This window comes from Mytilus californianus, unplaced genomic scaffold (assembly GCF_021869535.1).
Source record: "Mytilus californianus isolate M0D057914Y unplaced genomic scaffold, xbMytCali1.0.p SCAF_6, whole genome shotgun sequence".
Classification (NCBI taxonomy): Eukaryota; Metazoa; Mollusca; class Bivalvia; order Mytilida; family Mytilidae; genus Mytilus; species Mytilus californianus.
Window position 1 is genome coordinate 63,799,346 of NW_026262712.1, and position 24,389 is coordinate 63,823,734.

Sequence of the window (24,389 nt, forward strand, 5' to 3'; positions counted from 1 at the left end):
TGATTATCCAGGATTTCCTCTTTAGTAAGTGTCGTGGGGTATATGTTGGGTTTCCAAGTGAATTGTCAATACCTAATTCATTTATCAAGCAGTTTATGTAATGTGATTTACACACAAAAACGATATTGTTTGGGGCTTTATTTGCGGGGACAACAACATATTTGTCATGGAGGTAGGACAAGTGTTTTGCAACATTTGGGTCTTTAAAGATTGACGTAGCATGGGTATAGATATACCCATTCAGTTTCTTGATTCTGATTTGTATCAACGACCTCACAGCCTTAATCCATTCGGAAAGAGTATCTACGTCTTCTTTCTCGAGTTTAACCCATTGCCTGGCATAATCCTCGACTGAATCCATTAGTATTTTGAAGTTGTGTTTCCAATTGATGGATTTAGGCTCACGATATTCCGGACCTTTGGATAACACATTTCGCAGGGAAGTGTTATTGACAATGTTGAGGTCACCGGTAATAACGTGGCCAGCCGGATTATATATGAAGTCATCAATATTGAGATCCTGCAACACGTGTATGTAATTGAAAATTTTAGTTGCAACTGGCTTGGTATAGGTATAAGAAATGATTGGTACAGACTGATCTTTAAAATAGGGAGATATTTTCGATTGAACTAATTTATGATGAAGGATATTGCCCAAGTTGACGGCACCGAGACCTTTGTTGGAACAGGAAAGTTTAAGAAAGGATCTTTTCTCTTTTTCATCTTTTCCAATGCGAACTGGTTTGAAAAGTCTGTGACTTGCAATATCCGAAATGATAGCTGTAAGTTTGTATTGGTTTGAATGAGGATTTGTAACAGTGGTTTCCAAACATAAATTGAACAGAGAATGAAATTTTGAAAGGGGTAATGGATAAAGCTTCGTGCGAATGTGATGGATACATAACGGCTTTTGTATAAATGGCAGCAAGTCATTAATAGAGAAATCACGGAGAGTTGGTGATGTATAATGACGATGACCAAGACTGCGTCTACGTCGAGGAGTTGGGTTGAAAATATTCATCACATTCACCGAGCTACAGGAAGGACTAAATAGAATACCTATACCATCAATTTTGTCATTGCAACCATATGGTGTCGTAGTTCCCAATTGCCGAATCCAGTAGTCTTCTGTTTGTCTACGGAGAGGCGTTGCAAGATGAAGATTTTTAGTCCTATGGTATATTTTTTCGATGATGCGTACTTGCATAGAAAGGATTGAATGATCAGGCTGGTTAAAATGCTGGTAAAGAATGTCGCTTGCATTGTGGTTGATGTCTGATCTATGGCCGCACATACGTTTGTTTAGCCTTCCTTTCGTTTCATCGACGTATACCATTCCGCAAAGGTTACACTCTAATCCGTAGACGACATTTATAGATTTACAATTCAGATCATCGTAGCTTCTGCATGGTAAAATAAGACTTTTTAGTTAAATTGCTAGTGAATTGAGCATCTGTTATTAAGATTCCACAGGTTTTGCAGCGATTGCCTTCACATTTCGAAATGAGACAGTGTTGTTCAGATTCATCAAAATCCAAGATGTCCTTTAGAAGAACTGAACATGGCTGTGTATGTAGACTATTGCTATTGTCACTAGTATGATGAAACTGATAATGAAGCATATATTGCATATCGATAACAAAACATAAAATACACGTATTAATGCAAGAAATGCTATAAATTGTCAATTGTTTAACAAATTTTCTTTGAAAAGAGAACATGCTAGTATTTTGTGTTATTTATTTTTTAATAGTAACAGAGAGTGTAGTCACTTTTCATCACCCTTCTTCATAGAAAAATATAAGGATTAATATAAGATTTAGACTTATTTAAGATAAGTTTTTTTAATATTAGATAGAACAATCCAATGTGTTTATGTTTTAAATCTACACTGGGAAATCTTGTGTCTTTCTCCTAATTATATAAATTTGAATAGTCTTTATGTTTGTTTAATAGAGAGTTATGTGTAGATATATGGTTTGTCATATGAGGATGATGAAAGAAATATTTTTGATAGAAATAAATTAAATGATCTCATGCTAATCAATTGTTGTAGCCTTTTTTAAACTTATTTGGTCGGACCACACCAACTTTAATCAGGTCATTTTTACATCACTTGTCTCATAGGGCAATATGGTCTATTTTCTTCCCTTTGTGTCCATCCTTTGTTTGTCTGTTTATAGACAAATTATATTTTCATTATCCTCATTGAAACAACCTTGTCAATTTAAAAATAAAAACTTGGCAGGAATAATACCAGTAAATTGAAGGTCCTTTATCAGAATTCCTCATTTCCTTACTATCTGATGAAAAAACATGGCCACCAAAGACAATCTTTGATTCTGAGTTTCCAATTTTAAAATTATATGCTAAAACTGCATTGATCTATGTTTTGAAACATTTTAGTGGGTTGACAAAGGAAGACTCTACAAATGATTCTCATTATTGCAAACACGGCAGCATTAGTGGCACATAGTTCCCATTCAAACCCTTCTTGGCTGAATCCATGAGGCCAATTTTAACCAAATTTTGTTGGAATGATATATTGAAGTTCCTTTACAAACATGGCTGCAAGAAGCAATCTTCGATTCTGATTGACCAATTTAAAAAACATCTCTGAAACTGCAAGGCTGAATGTTTTTTAACATTAAGGATTGATGATTTGAGGACCTTCAAATGATTCTCATTTTTAGCTCACCTGGCTCACAGGGGCAAATGAGCTCTTCTCATCACTTGGAATTTGTTGTTTACGTCTGTTAACTTTTACCATATGTTCTCCTATGAAACTACTGAGCCAAATTTAACCTAACTTGGCCACAATCATCATTAGGGTATCTTGTTTGAAAAATGTGTCTGATGACCCCGCCTGCCAACCAAGATGGCAGACATTGGTAAAAATAGAACATAGCGGTAAAATGCAAGTTTTGCCTATTATCTCTAAAACTGCTTTAAGAGAAAATACAGGCAAAAGTGTTCAGAATGTTGAGCTCTACCTATTGTCTATTTATTTCAAAACTGTCAAACGACTTCTGAAAGGAGCTATTGCCCTCAAATGACGAATTTTACCATTTTTCAAAAAAATTGCCTATTATTTTGAAGATTATAAAAGATATACAGAAACTTTCAAAAACAAAAATGATAAGCAAGACAAGATCTACAAATAAGTCAACATGACCAAAATGGTGGGACAACTCCTTTTTAGAGTTATTGCCCTTTTATGACGATTTTTACCCATTTTTTGCGTTTTTGCATTATGCCATTAAAATTATACCAAATAGATAGAAAATTAAATAAGCAAAACTGATCAGCAAGACAAGATCTACAATTAAGTCAAATAGAGGAAATCGTCCGACTCCTGATTGAAAACAACGAACGATAGACAATATAAATAGCAAAGATGACAAGCAAGACAGTATCTACAATTAGGTTTTGCCGAAATCATTAGTAGACACTTTATTAGAGTGATCGCCCTTAAATAGCGATTTATTTTAACCTTTTTTTTTTGTGTTTTGGGCACAAAAAAAAAAGAAGATAGAGAAAAGCTGTAAACAGAAAAAATGACCAGCAATACAAAATCATCAAACAAGAGATTTTTGTCATGTATTCTATACCACAATGTTGGATGTCCGTTTTTGAAGATGCACATTGACCTAGTAGATGAGCGACAGAGACTCTTGATAGCCTCTAGTTTAATAACAGTAACGGAACCAATTTTACTGACCAGATGCGCATTTCCACAATTAATTTTTCTTCAGTGACGCTCTAGGCCAAAATATGTGAAAACCCGTAACATAAATTTGGATGAACCACTAAGTCAAATGTTCTTGTGCCTCTTAGTATTAGAAATTGATCAGTTTGATATCGGAAAGACACACATTTATAAAAATCAAGAGTGCACACGCTGAAATGTCTCACCTTTTTTACCTACCATTGATTTTATGTTGATAGTCCTAAATATATCACATACACTTAACATGATCCATGAAAATGAGGTCAGGGACAATGGACATATGACAGACGGAAACTTCATATCATAAGGCATTTATATACAAAGTATGAAGCATCCAGGTCTTCCACCTTCTAAAATATAAAGCTTTTAAGAAGTTAGCTAACGCCGCCGCCGCCGCCGAATCCCTATCCCTATGTCGAGCTTTCTACAACAGAAGTCGCAGGCTCGACAGAAACTTTCAAATTGTGTTATTCAATGTAGGATTTGGGAAAACTAATTTTTATTTCATTACCAAAGTGCATGTTCTGGAAAGGTAATGGCAGGTTTTCTTATAATGTAATGCTCCGCAAGCCGCAGCTTGATACTCTGAACAGTTGGGGCAAGTATAGATACATCATTCAAGCTTGATACAGCTCTGAACTTGGATTGTGATTAAATATTTGACACAGCATAGGTTTCTGACACATAATGAATGTAGTTTAAGAACTTAAAATTTTGAAATTGAACAGTTACCTTTTATGGTCCAATATCCAAAACTTAATACGTGGTTCAATACAGCATAACAAAAAACCCCAATAATTAGATATTTGATGAAATCAAATAAAGTTTAATTTTGGACCCTCTGGACCTTAATGTGAACCAATTTGATAAGGGGGCCTGTGATCCATAATATAAATACACGGTTAGAATCATCATATCAAAGAACCCCATATATTCAATATTTTAAAGAAATCAAACAAAGTTTAATTATGGACCTTTGGACATCAATGTGGACAAATTTAAAAAGGGGCCAAAAATCCAAAATCTAAAAACACGGTTAGATTCAGCATATATATTAAAGAACCCCAAAAATTCAAGACTTTGAATTAAACCTCATTGAAATTGGTCAAAAAAAATAAGCAATTTATACAAAGTATTAGAAAAGTATTATTTTCGCTTTGTTTTTCCTAAACGGTTAGGGCCATGACCTCCGAAATCAATCCCAACCTTTCTTTTTTTGTATGGAACCTAGTGGTACAATTTCATAGAAATCCATACACAAATACTCAAGTTATTGTCCGGAAACCAGAAAATCCTAGTTCCCCCCTTTTTTTGTTGTTGAAATCAAACAAAGTTTAATTTTGACCCTTGGACCTTAATGTGGAACAATTTGAAAACGGGGCCCAAAATCCAAAAACTTATTACACGGTTAGATTCAGCGTATTTAGGGTTCCCAAGAATTCAAGACTTATAAGTTATTGAAATTGGTCAAGAAATAAGCAATTTATAAATACATGTAGTATTAGAAAAGTATTGTTTTTGGTCCCTTTTTACTAAACGGTTAGGGCCATAACCCCAAAATTCAATCCCAATCTTCCTTTTTGGTGTCGAACCTTGTGATACAATCTCATAGAGATTCATACACTTATTCTTAAGTAAGTGTCTGAAAACCAGAAAATCCTTGTTTTTACCCCTTTCTGGCCCCTAATTCATTCCAAAATAGTTTGGGCCATAACCCCCAAATTCAATCCTAACCTTCCGTTTGAGGTATGGAACGTTGTAGAGATTCAAAGAGAATTAAAAACCGTCATTTTATCAGCAGCTTGTTTAAATTTCATATTTTTAGCAGTTCGCATCCATAACAAATAACGCAAAAAGATGTTTGTAAAAAGTTTATCTTTCGACTGGTTTAGCGTTAAAATATTTTAAGGATTAATATAAGTAGACATCTAGTACATATCCTACTAATAAACTAACTATATGTTTATAACTTTTACCTTGGTTATAGTTTGGTCAATGATAGCATGAAGCATAATATTTGTTTTTGAACATAATTAATTTTACAATCGATAGTCCAGGAGGCTCCCCTCCCATTTGTATCATACTTTTCTTCTTTAATCAATCAAATATTCTTTTAAAACAATAATGCTGTTCATTTCAGATCACACTTTCTTTGAGTAGTATATATGACTTTCCTACTATTTATTTTGTTCATGAAACTCATACACGTTTGATTGATTAATTGTTTGTAGACGGCGGAGGATGTGGCGCTGGGTCTTTCAGTATATTTCCAAAAGATTTGAAGCTATCTATTCTCTTAACTTTATCTTGAATTGTTTGTTTGTAAGTTTTGTCAACATTTATCGTTTTCTTCAAATCACGAAAGGATCTTTCGAACTGTTTCAATGATCTAGTTTTATATGCATTCTTATTGCTATGTATGAGGTGTTCAGCAGCAATACACAATTTGTATTTTTCGCGTTCAAGGCCAATTATGAATTTATCCCTGTGATCGTCTATATCCAAGTGATAGCCCATTGGTGAATAACAATTGCTCAAATCCGTATTTTCTAGTTGTTCCTTTGTTGGTAACATTTCAACATGTTTTTGTATACCGTTCAGTATACTGAACAAATGGTTTTCTTTGCCTTCCCAGACCTTATCTGTTCTCTGTTTGTGAAAGTCTTTCGACCCCGATGTCAGACCACCCACGTTTGACTTTTCTATAATGACACCTTCTTCATTTGCCTCCACGGCTGCATCCTTTGACCTAAAGAATAGAGCACCAGAATGACCCTGCAACTTTCCTTCCCGTATGAACAAAACATAACGAGTGTCAAATCTACAGTGATAGTAAGCTTGCAGATAATCAACATCTTCTGACTTATCTCCAAACTGAATCTCTGTTGGTTCCACGTATTTAGGACTATTTTTTACACAACTTTGGGCTATTTCTGTCACAAGCAAACGTGTTTCAAACAATTCATCGTTTCCTGTCGCTTTTTCAGAGTTATGTGAAAGCTTTGATTTGTCTCTTTGTGATTTAAAAAAATACTCAGATTTTTTAATTTGCCTACTGATTTCAATTTCTCCGTTTTCATTTTCCTTTTTCATTTCTTCCCAGATCTTGTTTTTATTTTGTCTTGTAGTAGGAAGTCCTCTTTTCTGTAATTCAATTAATATTTTATCTTCTTTTGCCTGTTTGGAGATAAGTAGCAATCTTCCTTGTTCAATTATTTCCATTGGGGTTGTTTTTTTCTTCCTATCATGAACTACCCCACCGCTTCCTCCCTTGATAATGAAATGTTCGTGGATACCTTGTTTTATATTTCTCCGAATTTCAGGATGCGTTCTTATAGTTTCTGCAATGTGCTCCCTTCGAAGAACCATTCCTGTCTCTTGCGTAACAGCTTCTAATAGACAGTCATAATGCTTAGATTCGCCTTCCATACTATTTGGAGATACAAAATGACCAATGCCAGTTTCAGGATTGACATGAAATTGTAGTGTAATGCAACCCTGTTCCCCACAATATGTTCCGCAAGGTGTAAACTTCTGAGGCATAGTTACTGCGTCACCTCCAATCGTTTCAATGTTAATTACAGCACCTGTAATCTCGGAAACAGCTTGAACAGAGTGTATACCCAGGGGGATTCCTTCTTTCACAATGTCAGCAAATAAGCTGGGGTCCCTCGTATTTTTTAATAATTTTAGAAGCTTCTTAGTGTACTGTAACTTAATCTCGTCTTTCGCTTCAGATGGTGCTTGATGCAGTTCAGACTCATGTCCTGCTTTCAGTCGATTGAAATCATTTTGATGAAGGCATGTTTTCCCATAACGGTACAATTTACTTACGCTTTTAGTTATTTGTCTTGTTATCTTATATCCTACTTTTTGTAATATTGGCTTTACCACAATGTCTTCTAACTGCATTTCTAGATATTTGGTGACTTCAGTATTAGCTTTTTTTATTGCATTATCTACCTGATCTGATGCCCATGACTCGCAGTCTTCAACCTCTACATCTCCGTCTTCGAATTGTAATTTCACAACAATCTCATTGTTAAATTTTTCCAAGATTGAAGATCTCAATATACCGACTTCTTGGACAGCATTTACAATTTTAATACCTTTTCCAATTACACTGACAATCTTGGCTATTTTACTTAAAGATTCCATTCTGGAATCTCCGCTATGCCCCAATTTTTCCATGGCTTCACCTAGGCCGTTACCAAATGCATTAGCAATTTGACCAAACTTGCTAAGAATCATTGAAACATCAGATGTCTGCAAGGTTAAACATTTGTTAATAAACTTTTCAACAATTTGTTCTGCATTTTGCTTGCCAACTTTTCTAACAAGAGCAGAAAGAGATTCTGTCAGTATTTCAATAGTTTTTAATGCTACCTTCGGTGTTTTCTTTGTTATTTCGCCACAGAATTCAACCAAAGATGCTCGCACAGTTTTCTCTATAACAAAATCTACACCTTTATCCACTAACTTCATAGAAGTTACTTCAACAAGTTTCTTTCCAATTCGTTTAGCTGCAGCTTTCGCCAATAATCTTTTGGACACGCCTTGTTTCAAAAGTGCACTTCCAGATTGTTTTTGCAAAAACTGACCGCCTATTTTGTTTCCAAATCTTGAAAATTTTGACCCTCTTGCAGCAAAAGCCCCGATACCAGCACTGGCAACTGTTATTGCCACACTCAATGCCTTGTGGTGTAAATATGACTGCATTGTGCAATGTCCCGAAATCATACATTCAACTGCAAACATGATATCTCCAACACCTTCACTTAGCAAAGCGTTTGCAACGAATGTTCCAGTTCCAACTGAATAGAATTCAATAGCAAGTGCTAAACCTATTTGAATCAGTCCTATTGCTAGGATACAGAACATCTTGAAAACTGATTTGAATGTCCATTTTCGTTCCTTCAAGATAATAAGATCACCAAAACCATTGTTTGTCATTGATAAAATCTCATCATAAAGACCTATGAGTTGCTCCTCTGTACAACTATCTGCTAACGACCGGAGTTTAGTGTCAACATTGTCAAATTTAGCCAGGCCCTCTCTCCATCTTTCAAGCTGCGCTACTAATCCGGATGTATTTTGATAATTTTGAAGTCGACTTGATATAAAGCATTTAATTTCATTCTCAACGCTGCTTAATTCTTGCTTCAGTAATGTTTTCATCAGTGAGTCGTTTTTAATAACAACTGTTAGGTATTTCAAATCTTTGGTGTCACTTCTAACGCAGACCATTTTATCAATCAAGTCTCTTTCTATTTCATACGCAGTAAAAGAACCTCCTCGGCACAGGTCATAAATCTCGGAACTTAATATTTTTGGTAACTCACTGAAAAAACGTTTGAAATACAGTTCGATTACTAACCCATCATCTAAAAATATTCCTTCGTCAAATAACACCTTCGTTTCTGATCGTGTAAAGTTACGGTATTTTCCACTTTCAATGCTGGAACTTACTATTTCGATTAGTTGAGCCTTTTTCTTGTCACACTCGTGACCATATAAAAACTTTAATTGTTCAGTCATTTCCTTCTCTGAAATGTTACCCTTCACCTTAAAAGGTGTAACTACACCAGCTTCAATTAGGTCTCCGAATAGTATATCGTGTGGTCGTGAAAAAAGATCTATTGGTAATTCTAGCTCCGTCAAAAGATGAAATGTACATATCCGGTATTTTGAGTATTTTGCTACTATGTTTCGAACTTCAGTTGTATAATTGCTAAATGAAGACAGCCAAATGCTTCCCAATTCTAGTGTAAGTAATCGCCCGTCAATAGAAAGAATCTCATTTGCCACCAATTGATCGAATATAACCTTTGACGTATCCCTGGGTACACCCATTACTATAAATGTGTTACATCCAACATGATCAAATTTTGGTATTCTACTATGCAACATTTTTTTCTCTGCTCCTGGTGCTAAAAGTGCAAAAGAACAAGTAGATACTATCTTTTCTCTTTTCAACACCTCAAGGATTTGACCAAATCCTAAATTATCTTTAAATGTGTCAATACGAATGAGACTTGCTTCACCTGCAAGGATTTTGTCTTTTTGATCTGAGTACAAGAAAATGTGCTTCTTAATATCAATATCAGTATCGACACTTTTGTCTTCAAGCGATTTTAATATATCTACGATTCGCATAGGTACTATGTGACGAGATCTTTGAAAGTCTCTATCATGCAACAAAATACAATCTTTTGGGTCCTTCAGTACACCCTGGTCCATCAGGAATATCCACAGTTCCTCCCTACTTGGAAGAATATCTTGAAAGTCGTCAGCTGTTACACGGTTTTTGTCTTTAAGCTGATCTAGTTTTGAATATATTTCGTTGGAGTACAACTCGTAGCTCTCTGTAACAGATTGCCAAGTGGTTTTTTCGGGGGGAAATACCCGAACTTTATGAGGAGATAGAATTCCTATTGTGTCTAAATCTCGGAAAATCATGTTTGCATTTAGCTGACCACACGTGGCATCTACAAACATAGCAGGTTCTATGGCATATCCATTCATAGAATCGATTGAGTCTATAATTTGGTAATATATCTGTATAGCATTTTCTTTCTGTTGGAAAAATCCATCCGATACCGTAAATGTCTCTCTTTTGTTGGTGTACTGTGAGCTGATGACATTTACTATTTGCACTGCGTTTCTTAGTTTTTCTATACGTTGTTCAATCATATATTTGCAAATTCCAAATATATTTCGGACAATTTTGAAATCATCACCTGTACAATCCCCTCTTTTTAATAGGCAGTGAACTTTGTAGTAAAGTGCAGATTCTGAAAACGATGGGTCACAGTCTATAACGTTATCAAAAAAAGTCTGTGCGTTGTTATATTCTTTCGATGACGTTTTTGCTTTTCCTGCCTTAACCAATTGTGAAGGACTATGTAGCATCATTGTCATTTTACTTGAATCATGATTGACCCTTGACACATCTATTTCCTGTAAAAACTCAATGAGATTGTCCTTTATTGATGAAAAGTTTCCTGAAATTTCCAAGGAAGTTTCGACAGAGTCTAACCAAAACGCCCAGCGATCAAGTAATGCTTGCAATATTACTTTTTGAAATTCTGATTCCGTCTGTTTCGTGATAAGCTTTTGTTTGAGCTTGTCGTAGAACGTTTGAAATTTCCTGAATAGTCTTTCTTCAGCACGAATAAAAGTCTCATACCTCTGTTGTATTTTGGAAATTCTTTCGTTTTCTGTTGTGTCACGTTGTATTTTCATCCGTGAAATGGTAAGAATTTCCGTGGTTTTGTGTTGTCCTTTCATACATTCACAAATTATCAACTGACCTGATCCGTGTTGGCCCTTTCTTGCCGCTCTTCCGAATGCTTGTTCTTCTATGCGGAGATTTGATGGCAAATATGTCAAAATGACATGGAGTCCTCCAAGGACACTGATATCCTCACTTATTCGTATATCAGTTCCACGTCCGGCTAGGTTTGTAGCTAGTATGATACAGCCACTTTCGAGCTCCGTTTCATTTTTCAGAATAGACAATTCGCAATAACTGTTCTTATATACATGAGCATTAACTCGATTTCGCTCAAATTCTTTTTCTATTTCATCACATGAGTGTATGGTCTCACAAATGACTAATACTGGTCTAGATTTTGACAGAGAAACAGATGTCTCTGTTATTAATTTTACCCATTTATCTGTCGATTCGCACAAATAAGTGTCATGTTCAACAAACTTTGGTTCTTGAAATGTCGGAATTGTAATGTAGCTGACATTGTACATGTCTTTCAGCAAGTCCCTTTCTTTCTGTGATCCAAGTGTTCCAGTTAAACCATACAAGTTACAATACAGGCGAAAGAAAGAAATGTTTGACATGAATACAGCCTTTAAACTTTCTGCAGAAATAGCACATTTATATTTTAGTTGTAAAAATTGGTGCAGACCAGAATTCCATTGCATGTGGTACTGTTCAGTTCCCGTGTCAATATCCATTATAACAATGTTCACATCTTTGCCTCTGTCATTTTTTGTTCGGTCTATATCAATAATGAAGTGTTTGCCTTCTTCCATATACTTAGCATAAAATGCATTTCTTATCCAAGTGTCCAGATGTCTATTAATGAAAGATTCTAAAAATTTCGGAACCTCTACCAAAATTCCCTTCCTGACCGTATCCTTCAGCATACTGACGACATGTCCTGTTGTGTCGCAACCATTAGTTGTACCATTATTTTCAAGTTGATCAAAACGTGCGTAGCTCCGTGTAAGTAACCGCCCTTCACTGTCAATTATATTTTCTTTTTTCAAACTGTTCCATATTTCATGGACATTTATTGTATTTTCTAGCGGAGAACATTTACATATATCTTTCATAGATATTATACCATACATTGCATCAAGCATACATTGACGTACATTTTTACGATCGTCATCTGTTCCAATCATTTCTTTCGAATTAACCAATGACCATATGTATGTGTACACGAACTCAATGGCATCAATTCCAGCAATCTCGTGTGACAAATACAAAACTGTCTCGCCTCTATCAAGTAACATACTGTCTACCTCATCTACAATAACGTTCTCTCGATCTCGTCCCCCTATTACGTTCTCGTCGTAAAATTCTGTCAACAGAATATCACGCTGAAATGTCCCTATCTCGCCATATACTACGAATGACAAATATGCGTCTTGTCGGTCATGTTTATCCTCACTGCAATTGTTCGACACAGAAATCTCAAATAAGTCAAAAATGTCTTTATTTATCTCTGAGTCCCGCTTTGCAAGTACAGAAGAGCTTGTAATAATATCGACCTTTTCACCTTGTAGTACCTTAAGTATGGACAGAACAACTATTACAATTGTTTTGCCTTCTCCCGTTGACATTTGTTGTAGAATTCCTTTGTGAGAAACATCTAAATCAAAGAGAAAAGAAATAATAGAGATTTTTTGTGTGTTGCGGAGGCCATAACCTCTTTTCAATGTTATTGCTCTTTCTATTACAGCCACTATTTCTGTGAAAATTTTGGAAAATCGCAGTGTACGTGACTTTAACATCAGCTTACATACTTGCGACCAAACTTTTATATCATTCTGTGTAAAAGATAATATATTTCGAGTTGTATATTCATTTTTGTCTTCATCCTCTTCCACTGAATTGGTAAGCACAGTTGATGGCTTAGAACTTCTTTTATTTATTTTAGCTAAGATTGATCCTATTTGTCTTGCTTGATCCTCCGTTAATGTTGTATTGGAATCAGCTTTCATGATTGACAAGATACAATCTCTTGTTCTGATACCATGGTAGATAAGATTATCTCCAAATATTCTACTTGCTTCTTCAGAAGATTCGACCATGTACAAGTCTTTTATATCTATACTCAAACTGCCAGTATAAAGCCTTTTCAAAGCAGACTGAAATATATGTTGTTCAACAGGATAAGTCTTGACACAATGGTAAATCTTATTAACAAATTTCTGTCCACTTCTGTTGATGATTTGACTACTGTAATACGCAGCATCTAACAGCTTTGATTCATCCTGCCAGGAAAATGGAAGAGACTGAAGTGCATTTATATTTTCATTCCATTTAATTGTATAGGACCATTCAAATATATTTGTGTTTTCCAATACTGCTAGCAAACTTTCATCAACATCTTGGTTCAATGTTTCCAGAGATTCCACCATGACTTCAATCGTATGTTTTGTCATTAGTTCTCCTTCGCCAAGTTTCGACATATATCTACAGAGAAAAAAATATACGTTGTCCCCATGTAACCTGCTAAGTAAATCTCTACATATCAATTCATCCTTGAGATCAGACCGAAACATCATTTCTTGAATTATCCATTCGAAAATCCATTTCTCTGGTTTAGTTGCAGCTATCATTCGTAGGTATTTTCCGTTTTCTATGCACTCCTCGTTCTCGAAAAGGCTCATCAAGAGCCATAATAATAATTCTTCTGAAATTTGACAACATTGATTTATAAGACGATATCTTAAACATTTAAGAGTTAGGGAAATATGTTCTGATTGTATATATTGTAACTTCTCTATTATACAGCAAACGTTGACCTTGTTTGTACTGTTAGATTTTGCCCATTCTAACAAAGCAGTTATGTCACTCTCATTTTCCTTCTCCAAGTGTAGATCATTGAACGCTTTACAATTTCCTGGTGCTACAAAGCTATTTTCCGGATTAGACTCGTTTGAAAATTTCGGATCAGTTTTGGACTCTCCTACAATTTCAATATCGGAGTCAAGTTGACATTCAAGTTCCATTTCACTGTCGGAATCTGATTCCGCGTTGTCCGGTTCACTGAAAGCCTTCACGTCTGAAATAATAAAATAGTACTTATCTATTAACAACAAGTCGTCCCTTACCACCTACACATAATCTGTTTTATTCTTTGTTCTTACCTTTTTACTGAGTTAACTGTGGATCCATTATTATTTGTGGGATACCAATTTTCGTGGACTTCGAGGTTAAAGGTGAACTACGAATTAGAATGTTCAACGATGTACAAAATTTCCATAGGTTCGTATGCAGGCTTCTTATAAACCACGAAATCATTTATCCATGAAAATACAAAGTTTCCTCAATCCACGAAAATTGAATCCATGAAAATAAATGAATCCACAGTATATTGTATTTTCGTCTAAGATTTCTGATTTTGATGTCAAATGTAAATTGGTTTTATCGGATATATATAGAGATGATTATGAATAATAATAATATAAAATACGAAAATACGATGATTTTAACATAACAACCAGCTCATGAAACGCAAACGTCTTCTGCGAAAAAAAAACAACTAAACGTAGGAAAACAATTCTGACAATTTCACACTAAAACCTCATTAAAGGAAGGATAAGAAACCAAGGGTTAAATAAAACGTAAGTCGACGAAAAATATCATTGTAAAAAAACAAAGAAACTGTCAAACAATCTATAAAATACTACACAGAAATCTTGTTTAAACCACACAAACCAAAGAAAAATTGAGTGAACGGAGGTCCTCCGACAGGGTAAGCAATACCTGTTCCACTATGGTAAATAAAACGTTGGTGATATGTCATGTTCAGTGATGTAACAAACGAGGACGTGATTGTGTCTACTACAAGTGAAACTAATCAGTCGTTATCTGCCATAAAATACATAGCTATCATTATGGCGTTTGTAGACATTTCGTCTTCAACTTTACTCAGTTGGGATGAAGGTCACGATTTGTCTCAAAGTCAGCAACAAAAGAGTCACATGACCTTGAAAATTCTGTTAAACTACGGATGTGACTGAATCCGTTGTTCAATGGCTGATTTGAACGTAGAAATCTTATATCGTGTAAATCCTGATATGAAAAAGAAGCCCTTAACTATCCTATCAGTATAAAATAACTATTTATAAAAAAAAGTAATATTAGTGCTTTGCATGTATCCATTTCAATACCAATGATAGGAAAACTTTCTACAAGAAAATAGATTAGAATATGAAGCATATTTCGAGAGTTTGTTTATTGGCTGTTTTTCACCAGGCAGAGTTCGATGTCACTGTGGTACAATAGTCCATAAACTGTTGGAACAAAAATGACGATACAATATGTTCAACTAAATATGATGGTAAACAATTTCAAAGGAGTGGCGTTAACAATGTGTCATGTAACATCTTGTTAAAATTATCAAAATTATCTAATCAAAATGACGATAAAGTATGGTCAATCATATATTTGATAAAAAAAATAATACAAAGTATGAGAGCCTTCTTGTAAATGGTCTAAGAGGAGTTGAGTTCACAAGTTGTCATTATGATAGGATAATAAAATAAAGTCAAAGTCATATAACTCCTGGCCAAATCAGAATGATGGAATACTATTAAAAATCTTATTATTCATCATATACGCAGCTGTTAGATTATAGTGCAAATGTAATGTGCGCGTTTTCATCAGTTAAAAACATAAGTAGGAGAGACTTAAGCACAGCAAATAAGAGCTGCGAGAAGTAGGGTGCAAATTACACATATTGGAAACGCTTATTGGAGGTAACAACCAACAAGTACACGAAAGAACTTTAGCATGACGCTGCTTCTTTGAATGGAAAGCGATATACCCTGGTACAAAAGGTAGTCAAACCACTTGTAACGTAACACTATTTTCATGGCTTTAAGCGGTGGGAAATTAAAAAGTGCACCGACATTTCAATTAAAATCGACAAGCAAGAATGGCGTCTTTGACACATGAGAATCAGGTTAGACAAACGATCATGAAGGCAAATTGAAACCCTATACATTTGACACCAAAACACAAGGATCAACCTTTTAACCTGGTGGATTGGTAAATCTTCAGGAACGGCGAACGGTTTTCGATGATAGCACATAGCGGATCGTCCAAACTTATTATAATAATGATGGCCAAGCGGTATTTTAGTGAATTGTTTTCTTAACGTCGAAGTAACCCCCTTTTCATAAGAATTTTTCTTGTGTGCGTAGTGGGTTATGTCATAAAGTAATGCACTACTTCCATTCTTTTTCATTTGAAAAGTGCAAATCAGCGCACATAGCACTGTGGCCGCGATATCTTTGTTGAAAAGGACTAATCCAATAAATGCAATGCGTAATCAACTGCTTCGCCAAGCGCAGCTGGATACGACCGCAGAGGTCTAACCCTGAACAGTTGAGGCAAAAATGGACACAATATTCAAGCTTGATACAGGTCTGAATTTGGATTGTAATTAAATATTTGACACATTATAGGTTTCTGACACAGAATAAATGTAGTCAAAGAACTTAAAATTGGTTACATGATTTGAATTTATATTCAATTGAAGATTTCTTGCTTTTGTGCAATACACTGTGCTGTTGCGCAATACTTAGTAAATCTGTTTTCAGACTGTATACAAAGAATTAGCAATTGTGACCCCCAATTTTTCTTTGGAAAATTGACAATTTCTTAAATCTTGAAGAAAAAAAATTGACACCCCCAATAAATTTTTTTTACCACCTATCCCCCCGCCCCCTTTTCCAAAAATAAATATTTGAAGAAATTTTCTTGTTAATTTCTTAAATCTTGAGGATAAAAAATTGTCACCACCCAAACAAAAATTTTTTTTTACCCCCCCCCCCCCCTAATTTTTATTTTTTTAACCCCCCACCCCCTTTTCCAAAAAAAAAAAATATTTGCAGAAAATTTTCTTTTTGTAAAATGTGGTACATTTTAAGAGACATCAATACACTTAAACACAAGTTATTGTCTGAAAACTAGAAAAATGCTTGTTTTAGACCCTTTTTGGCCCCTAATTCCTGAACGGTTTGGACAATTACCCTCAAAATGAATCCCAACCTTCTACTTGTGGTATTGAACCTTGTGGTACAATTTCAGAGCAATCAATTTACTTATACACAAGGTATTGTCCTAAAACTAGAAAAATGCATGTTTTGGGCCCCTTTTTTGGCCCTTAATTCCTAGACGGTTGGGACCATCATCCCCAAAAACAATCCCAACCTTTCTTTAGTGGTATTGAACCTTTTGGTAAAATTTCATAGAGATCCATACACTTAAACTTAAGTTATTGTCCGGAAACCAAATGTCTTCGGACGACGACGACGCCGACGCCGACGACGACATGATATCAATATACGACCCCAAAATTTTTTGGCGGTCGTATTAAAATTGCTACCAACTCAAGGAAGACACCAAAAGAGGTGAAAAATACTTTCAACCTACAGGGGTGTTGGCGAATGAACTGATTTTAACTAGAACAAGCATTCTGAGAGTAAAGCATGGCAATACATAGTTCCCTACCGATTAAAAATCCATTGTACTTTAACAAAATTCTAACTATATCTATAACTTGTCATGGTGTAAACTTTATAACAAATATCAAATCAATATTTTAACCATGTCCAAGAATAACAAAAAACTGATTATTTGAGTCCAAGGACCATAACTCTGCACAAAATCATCAGACCGGAACAAAATTCGAACTTGATCCGTAACTAGTCACGATAAAACTATATATACCAAAAATAAAATCAATATCTTTAAGAATGACAAAAAAAGTGCGGAAAACTGATTTGCCGGTCTGACGGATGGACAGACGGACGGACAGACGGACAGACAGACAGACAGACAGACGGACAGAGTGCAAACCTAAAGTCCCCTTCGACTTCGTCGGTAGGGGACTTATAAGTTGATCTAGTGGTCATGGATACCCACCACTACTTGGAGAAAAAATCTTCTACAGTAAATGTCAAATCAAGATAAACTCTTTAAATAAATTCTTAAACAAAAGTTAAAAATAACTGTGAAACAAATTCTTTGTTTTATAAATTCTTTGTTCAACTCAAAGGTTATGTTGTCAAACAGTTCTGTCATCACTTCGAAACGAAAAAAATCAATACTAGAAGTTTACTAAGTGGATAACTTTGAACGGTAAATGTCAAAATCATAAAAAATCGAACTATATCTGTATTTTATGATCCATTAAATTGTGTCCAAATTCATAAGATTTGGTCAGATTTCACTATATTAATCGTCCGGAAATTTTATAAAAAAAAAATGTCAAAAATTTGGCAGAGCGGTACTGTAATTATAATCCGAAAAACATGTAAAAACAAAATGAAATAAAATCACCTGACCTAACTTTGAATGGTAAATGTCAAAATCATCAAAAATCGAACTATATCTGTATTTTATGATCCATTAAATTGTGTCCTAATTCATAACATTTGGTCAGATTTTACTATATTAATCGTCCGGAAATTTTATAAAAAAAAAAAAAAAAAAATGTCAAAAATTTGGCAGAGCGGTACTGTATTTATAATCCGAAAAACATGTAAAAACAAAATGAAATAAAATCACCTGTTGGTGTTTAGTGTGCGTTACGACCAATTAGGTGGGGAGGGGGGCTATACCATTGGGTCAATGACACTGCTGGTGCAGGTTTCCTCCACGAGGGTAGTCCAGTAGTCATCATTTCTGTTTTTTTTTTCACATACAACGCAGGTAACAGTAAATTATTTCCTCTTGTTAAGTCTAACAAAGCGATTAATTTTTTACAGTTTTGTTTTATGACTTGTATGCATCTGTGGAGTTTTACTTTGAAAATTCAAACAATCTTATATTTTTTTTTCTTTTTGTTAGAAATGAAATAAATTACTGTCCGTTATAAAAAGTCGGAGAAAGGAGAAGATACGAAGACGGATTAACTCAGATGCTCCGTACTGCTTCACACGAGACATCCGTTGTGTTAATCACTGGAAGTAACAATTCGGTGATAAGTCACACCCGGTGATGTTAGTATCTAGGTAAAGACGCCGGTATTGTGGTTACGACAACTGGAATAACATAAACGGTACCAATTTTTCTGCACCGGATTCGCATTTCGACAATAAATGTCTCAGGCCAGAATATTTGAAAATCCAAAGCTCATAAAAATAACGAAGAGCTTATAAACCAAACAAAAAAATATAGCCAGGGCCGGGCAAGGAATCAGAGCTTTGCACGAGGGAGATATATTCCTTAATTTAACAAAATTCCTAAAATTTTGTAGCAGCAAATTTTAATAACATAATATACGCAGTCATGTTTGACATAGATGATCCATAACGGGTAACAAAATTATGATGGCGTTCGAGAAAAAAGGGCGGAAGATACCAATTGACATTCAAATCTCAAAAGTCAAAGAAAAACTGACTGCATTATGCATGTTATGGTGTAACACGAAAAAAAAGAAAAGAGAAACTAAGTAACAAAACACTTCTAAATATCGAAAACACCCTGCCATTATGATTAATCACCTTGTTGGTTAAACTAACAACCAGTGCTATTAAAACAATGCATGATTTTAACCATTTTTGTTTCTTTTTAGTGTTTTTTTCTTCATTTTTTTTGTCAGCCCGCAATAGGAGGTAACTGCCTACATGCCTCTATGTAATTTACGGCCCTGAACTAACTCGTGCTGGCGTCCGTAGAACTTTCGAAAGAATGACTTCAGTTTGAACCTTTGGTATAACAATAGAAATATTAAACGTTTCAGTTGTTTATTTACCTTGAGCAACCCACATTGTGGCCTTTCCTCCAAACAAAGAAACGGTTCTCCGATAATCCGTTATCTCCTGCATAAGATCATCTAATTGTTTCTGTACACTCTGCTCCATGGTTTTCAGATATGACACATCGTCTGATTTCAAAACACTCCAAATCAAGTGTTTAAACAATGTTTTCAATCCAAGCTGTAGATCATCCATTATTGTTTTAGAATAAGGATCATTCGTGTACATTTCCCTTTCTTTTTCCTTTGTGTAAAGTCTGACCATTCTATCAACATTCTCTAATACGTAGAACTTAAAATTAATCATAATTCTGTCTTTCCAGTAGTTAACATGTAGGTATGTCCAATTTTCCTCGCAAAAAGGTTTCATACATTTGTTTTTAATAAGATATATTAAGTCTAGAAAATGTTCATAATGTTTTTCATCAAAACTATTATGAATTGACATTTGATCTACAATTGCAAAAATTGTACAAAGTTCTTTATCTGGAAATGCTTCTTTGGTTTCTTTATTCACTGCTGTCAATACTGCCGCTACTGCTGTTTCAACTTTCTGCATTAAAAACTTCTCTAAATGATGATTTCTTTCGAATGTTGACATCGGTGTGTCATTGAAATGATAACTCTTTTTAGCAATGCATACTGGTGCAAGTTGTTTGCTTTGAATTTGATTTTCATAGTCATGTTCTCTGGTATCTTTGATCACCTTTCTAATGTGTTGAGAAGAGGTGTATGAAGTAAAGTCTTCCATTCTTGTTGTATTTGCCTCAACATTGTCCTGAAGGCTAATACTATCATCCTTCGAATAGAACATATGCTGGAATCTTTCTTTTATCTTTTTGAATACAATTGGAGCCTTTTTTGTCCTTGAGGTTTCCGTCATTCGGTTGTTATGCCTCTTATTACTTTGTCCCTTTTCCCCATCTTTACATCTCTGAAGTGTAGGATATTCAGATGCTTTTCTTTTGATATCTATATATTTTTCTCGTTTTGGACAATATGACATATCACTTGTTGATGTTTCATATGCAACAATACTAAGATGTCCTGTATACACTCTCGTTGATCTTGCTTGACTTGGGCAAATGTGTGCTCTATCGTTTCCATTTTTGCCATTCTTACCACCAATTCCTCCTCTCCCGTCTTTTCCGTCAGATCCACACTGACCCGGATGACAAGAGGTTTTAATTGTACACATGTGTTTTCCTTTCCAATTTCTTATATCAATCTTTCCTTGAAATCCGCCTTTTCCTCCTTTTCCTCCTGCACCTCCGTTGCCTCCCGGAGTACCAGAAGTCCCCGGCTGACCAGAACAAAAACAATATGATTGCCTAATTGGAGCTCCAACGAACGCTGGCAAAGATAGAAAAGCGCCACACGACCAAACTCCATATTCTATTGCATGATTGTCATCAGTTACTCCTTTGAAGTAGTAATTTCCACCGATTCCATATTCATTGGTATTAAAAAGACCTGTTGCGATTTCTTCAAATACAGTGGTAAACGAATTATTCTTTTTAAATGCTTTAAAATTATTAACATATACAAGCGTATCAAATTGTGCAACGTCAGGAAATCTTTTGTTGAACACCACTTCGGAAATCTCTTTGCCATCAACTCCATTTATTCCATCTGCACCTGTACCGCCATGTTGGCCGTCCGAACCATCTCCACCGTTTGAAATGACAGTCATATCATCTACATCTTTGAAAACATTAGCAATAATTTGAACGTTTCCACCACTTTCACCATGCCTTCCTGGTTCGCCTGCTAATCCATCTCTGTCCGGTTCGGTCCCGTTCCGTGCCTTATTTTCAAGGTGTGAAAGACCGTTTTTGCCAGAAACATCCAAAGAGTATTCAATTTGTTCTTCATCTTCATCTACGATTAGTGTATCTGTGACAATAATGACGTTTTTCCCTCGCCATTTGACGTCGCAGTTTACACAAAAATATAATTCTGCCTGTATTTCAATTTGCGAACATTTTTCAAATAAATCTTGTTTTGCTTTGATCTTGGTTTTAACTGTCCTCAAATCAACAAAAGTTCCTTCACATCTGAAAATGTCTACGCCATTTTCAGTGACGAAACTGGTAGACATTTTTTCATAAAATTTCCCAAAAAGTCTTCCAAGGGAGATAATAAATGATTCGGAATGACAACTCGACAATTTTAAAGCTAAACTCTGCAATTTTGACAAAGACCGATCGTTTGTTTTGGATATTTTCTTGAGTAAATCATTCGCGTACACTGCATTGTATGATTTTTTCCATGCATTCTTTAAGTATTTTGGAAGTTTTTCTGATGCTTGAGACATATTGAAAACTATATTTTTCATATGGTTTTGTAATTCATTTAAAAAGTTTCTTTCGTCAATTTCGATTTCTTTTTCAGATGTTGAATTGTAATGACAAAGGTCATGAAAACCTTTCAAAAATCGTATCTTTGATTTGGAATCTAAAAGTGTAGCACATTTTTGAAGTTGTTTGTAGTTTTGTATAGTATCGAAAGGCTCTTTTATGCCCTTGATTTCTGAAATGTTTTGGACCTCAGATCGCAGAACGACATAACTAGAACCTTGAGTTTCAAAAGTGTTTTGTAAATGTATCAAAAATTTATCTGCAACACATTTAGCATATTTGAGTTCAATGTACACATCAATGTCACGTGTTAAACTCTGGCAAACTGTCTTCATGGAATCTTTAATGTCTTCTAGTGTCTTACCCTTTGCTACACCACTTTGAATTCGTTCTTTTACAATTCTTTTCAAATTACCGTTCCTGTTCATATCATGATCTATAATACTTTTTTCTCTTGTCATGGTTGACTTCAGTAAACCCTGAAAAATCTCAAGTTCATTTAAGAATATTTCATAGGTTTGTTGGGTAGTTAAAAGTTTGGACCATTCTACAGTTAAGGAATTCATGAAAGAATGAAAGAATCCGTCATTGATTTCTTTCTGTATGGCAACTGGTATAAGCGAAATGTTCAGATCTTTCATTAGATGTTCTAACTCCAATGCTAGTTCTGGATACATCTCCAACCCATTTGTACATTGAAAGGAATCCAGTAGTATAACGCGATCCTCACTAAAATTACAATGTATGGTGATAAAATGATTCTTCGGTGTATCGACTTGGACCATGACTGTTGAACAAGATCGCATATGTTTACTTTTAGTCAGAAATGAATGAGCATCTTTCCAGTGAATACATACAATTTCTCCAGTGATCTTTCTTTCCTGTTCTATATCTGTTCTCAGGCACCCTTCAATAAGTACCTGATTGTCCTCTACTTTACATGTTAAATCTGGATGGTCTTTAATCTCCAACTGTACATATTGCAGTAGACGGTCGTCTACTCCATCTCTGCAGAACTCACAATGGAAAGATATTGTAGCTTTCATGTTCTGCAACTGACATGGGCTCTTAGTTTTTTTTTTCTTTTGCCAGGATTATTTCTCTACATTGACGGACGGCCAAATGGTCCATCTGAAATAACAAAGCAAAGACACTATAGGACCATTGTTCAAAATGTCACTTAAAACCGGTTATATATAAAAGGCATTTGTTTTATATCAGTATGCAAGTTTGTCCAATTCCTTTCTTTAAACTCTTAATCCACCATGTTCTACATAAGAAAATGCCTGTACCAAGTCAGGAATATGACTGTTACAGTTGTTATCCATTCGTTTGATGTTTTTGAGCTTTTGATTTTGACATTTGATTAGGGACTTTCCTCGGAGTTCGGTATTTTTGTTATTTTACATTTTGTGTATGTCAATAAATATATAAATACATATATATACCAGAACCAACTTCCGCATGCAAGGAGCACGTATCGTCTACAAAAGACTCATCAGTGTCGCTCGAAAGATTCAACATAGTCAAGTGTTTTATTCTTATGATGGCTTTGTATATTGTCTTAGTAAAAGAATGTGAAGTGTAAACGTCAAATTAAGAAGCAACTAAACTAACACAATTTTACTACAATATACATCTAGATACCAATACACAACCATCAAGGATGTATAATGTTATAGGTTTTTCCTATAAACAAAATTATTCGACTCTCTGTAATTAGCAATATTAAAGAAACGTTACTTGAATTGGGACAATTTCGGGCTTAACATATAATAATGACCTCTAGTTGTAAATGGCCTTTTTGATGTAACTGGTTCTTCGACACACACCTATAGTGGCCGGTTAAGGCCATTTCGCGTGTTTGCTCTGGAAATAATATAATCCAGTCAGGTAATCTTAAAGTCATATGAAACGAGTGACTGGTGAAAAAAAATTATAATCCAATTCTTGAACCAATGCATGCATATATCATAGTCTTCTGTGCACGATTTTATCATTTTTTACGCATCCATACCGTATAATCGTCAAAAAAATATTTCACTCGGTCAGTGTTGTGAAAATATGGCAGCTAATTAATGGTCGTGTTTTGAAGCCGAAGTTTACCGATTGTCACCTTTGTAAACAATCAACAAAGAAGCATGGATATTGAGGTAAGCACGTGTATAACATGTACAATAAGATATAGTTTATTTAGATGACGGAGCGATGTTTACGTTTGTTGACTCTCTCTGCCAATTTGGTTTTCCCCTTCGGACTTGCGTATTGCGATCG

The 24,389-nt window shown here is 35.0% G+C and overlaps 1 protein-coding gene across 2 annotated transcripts in view; it reads right to left on the reverse strand.

Annotated features, from left to right (window-relative positions):
- Positions 1–5,599: 5,599 nt before the first annotated feature.
- The window catches only part of LOC127704709 (uncharacterized), a 32,154-nt gene continuing 13,364 nt past the window's right edge, over positions 5,600–24,389 (reverse strand). The window contains exons 3-4 of one of the 2 annotated variants that reach the window (XM_052208845.1): positions 19,753–23,246; positions 5,600–14,046 (exon numbers count right to left, since the gene is read on the reverse strand). In XM_052208845.1, the coding sequence (XP_052064805.1) occupies positions 5,948–14,046; positions 19,753–23,161 (11,508 nt within the window). In that variant the 5' untranslated portion in view covers positions 23,162–23,246 and the 3' untranslated portion in view covers positions 5,600–5,947. Of the gene's footprint in view, positions 14,047–19,285; positions 23,247–24,389 lie in introns of those variants that run through there. The other variant, XM_052208846.1, reaches the window with a different exon arrangement.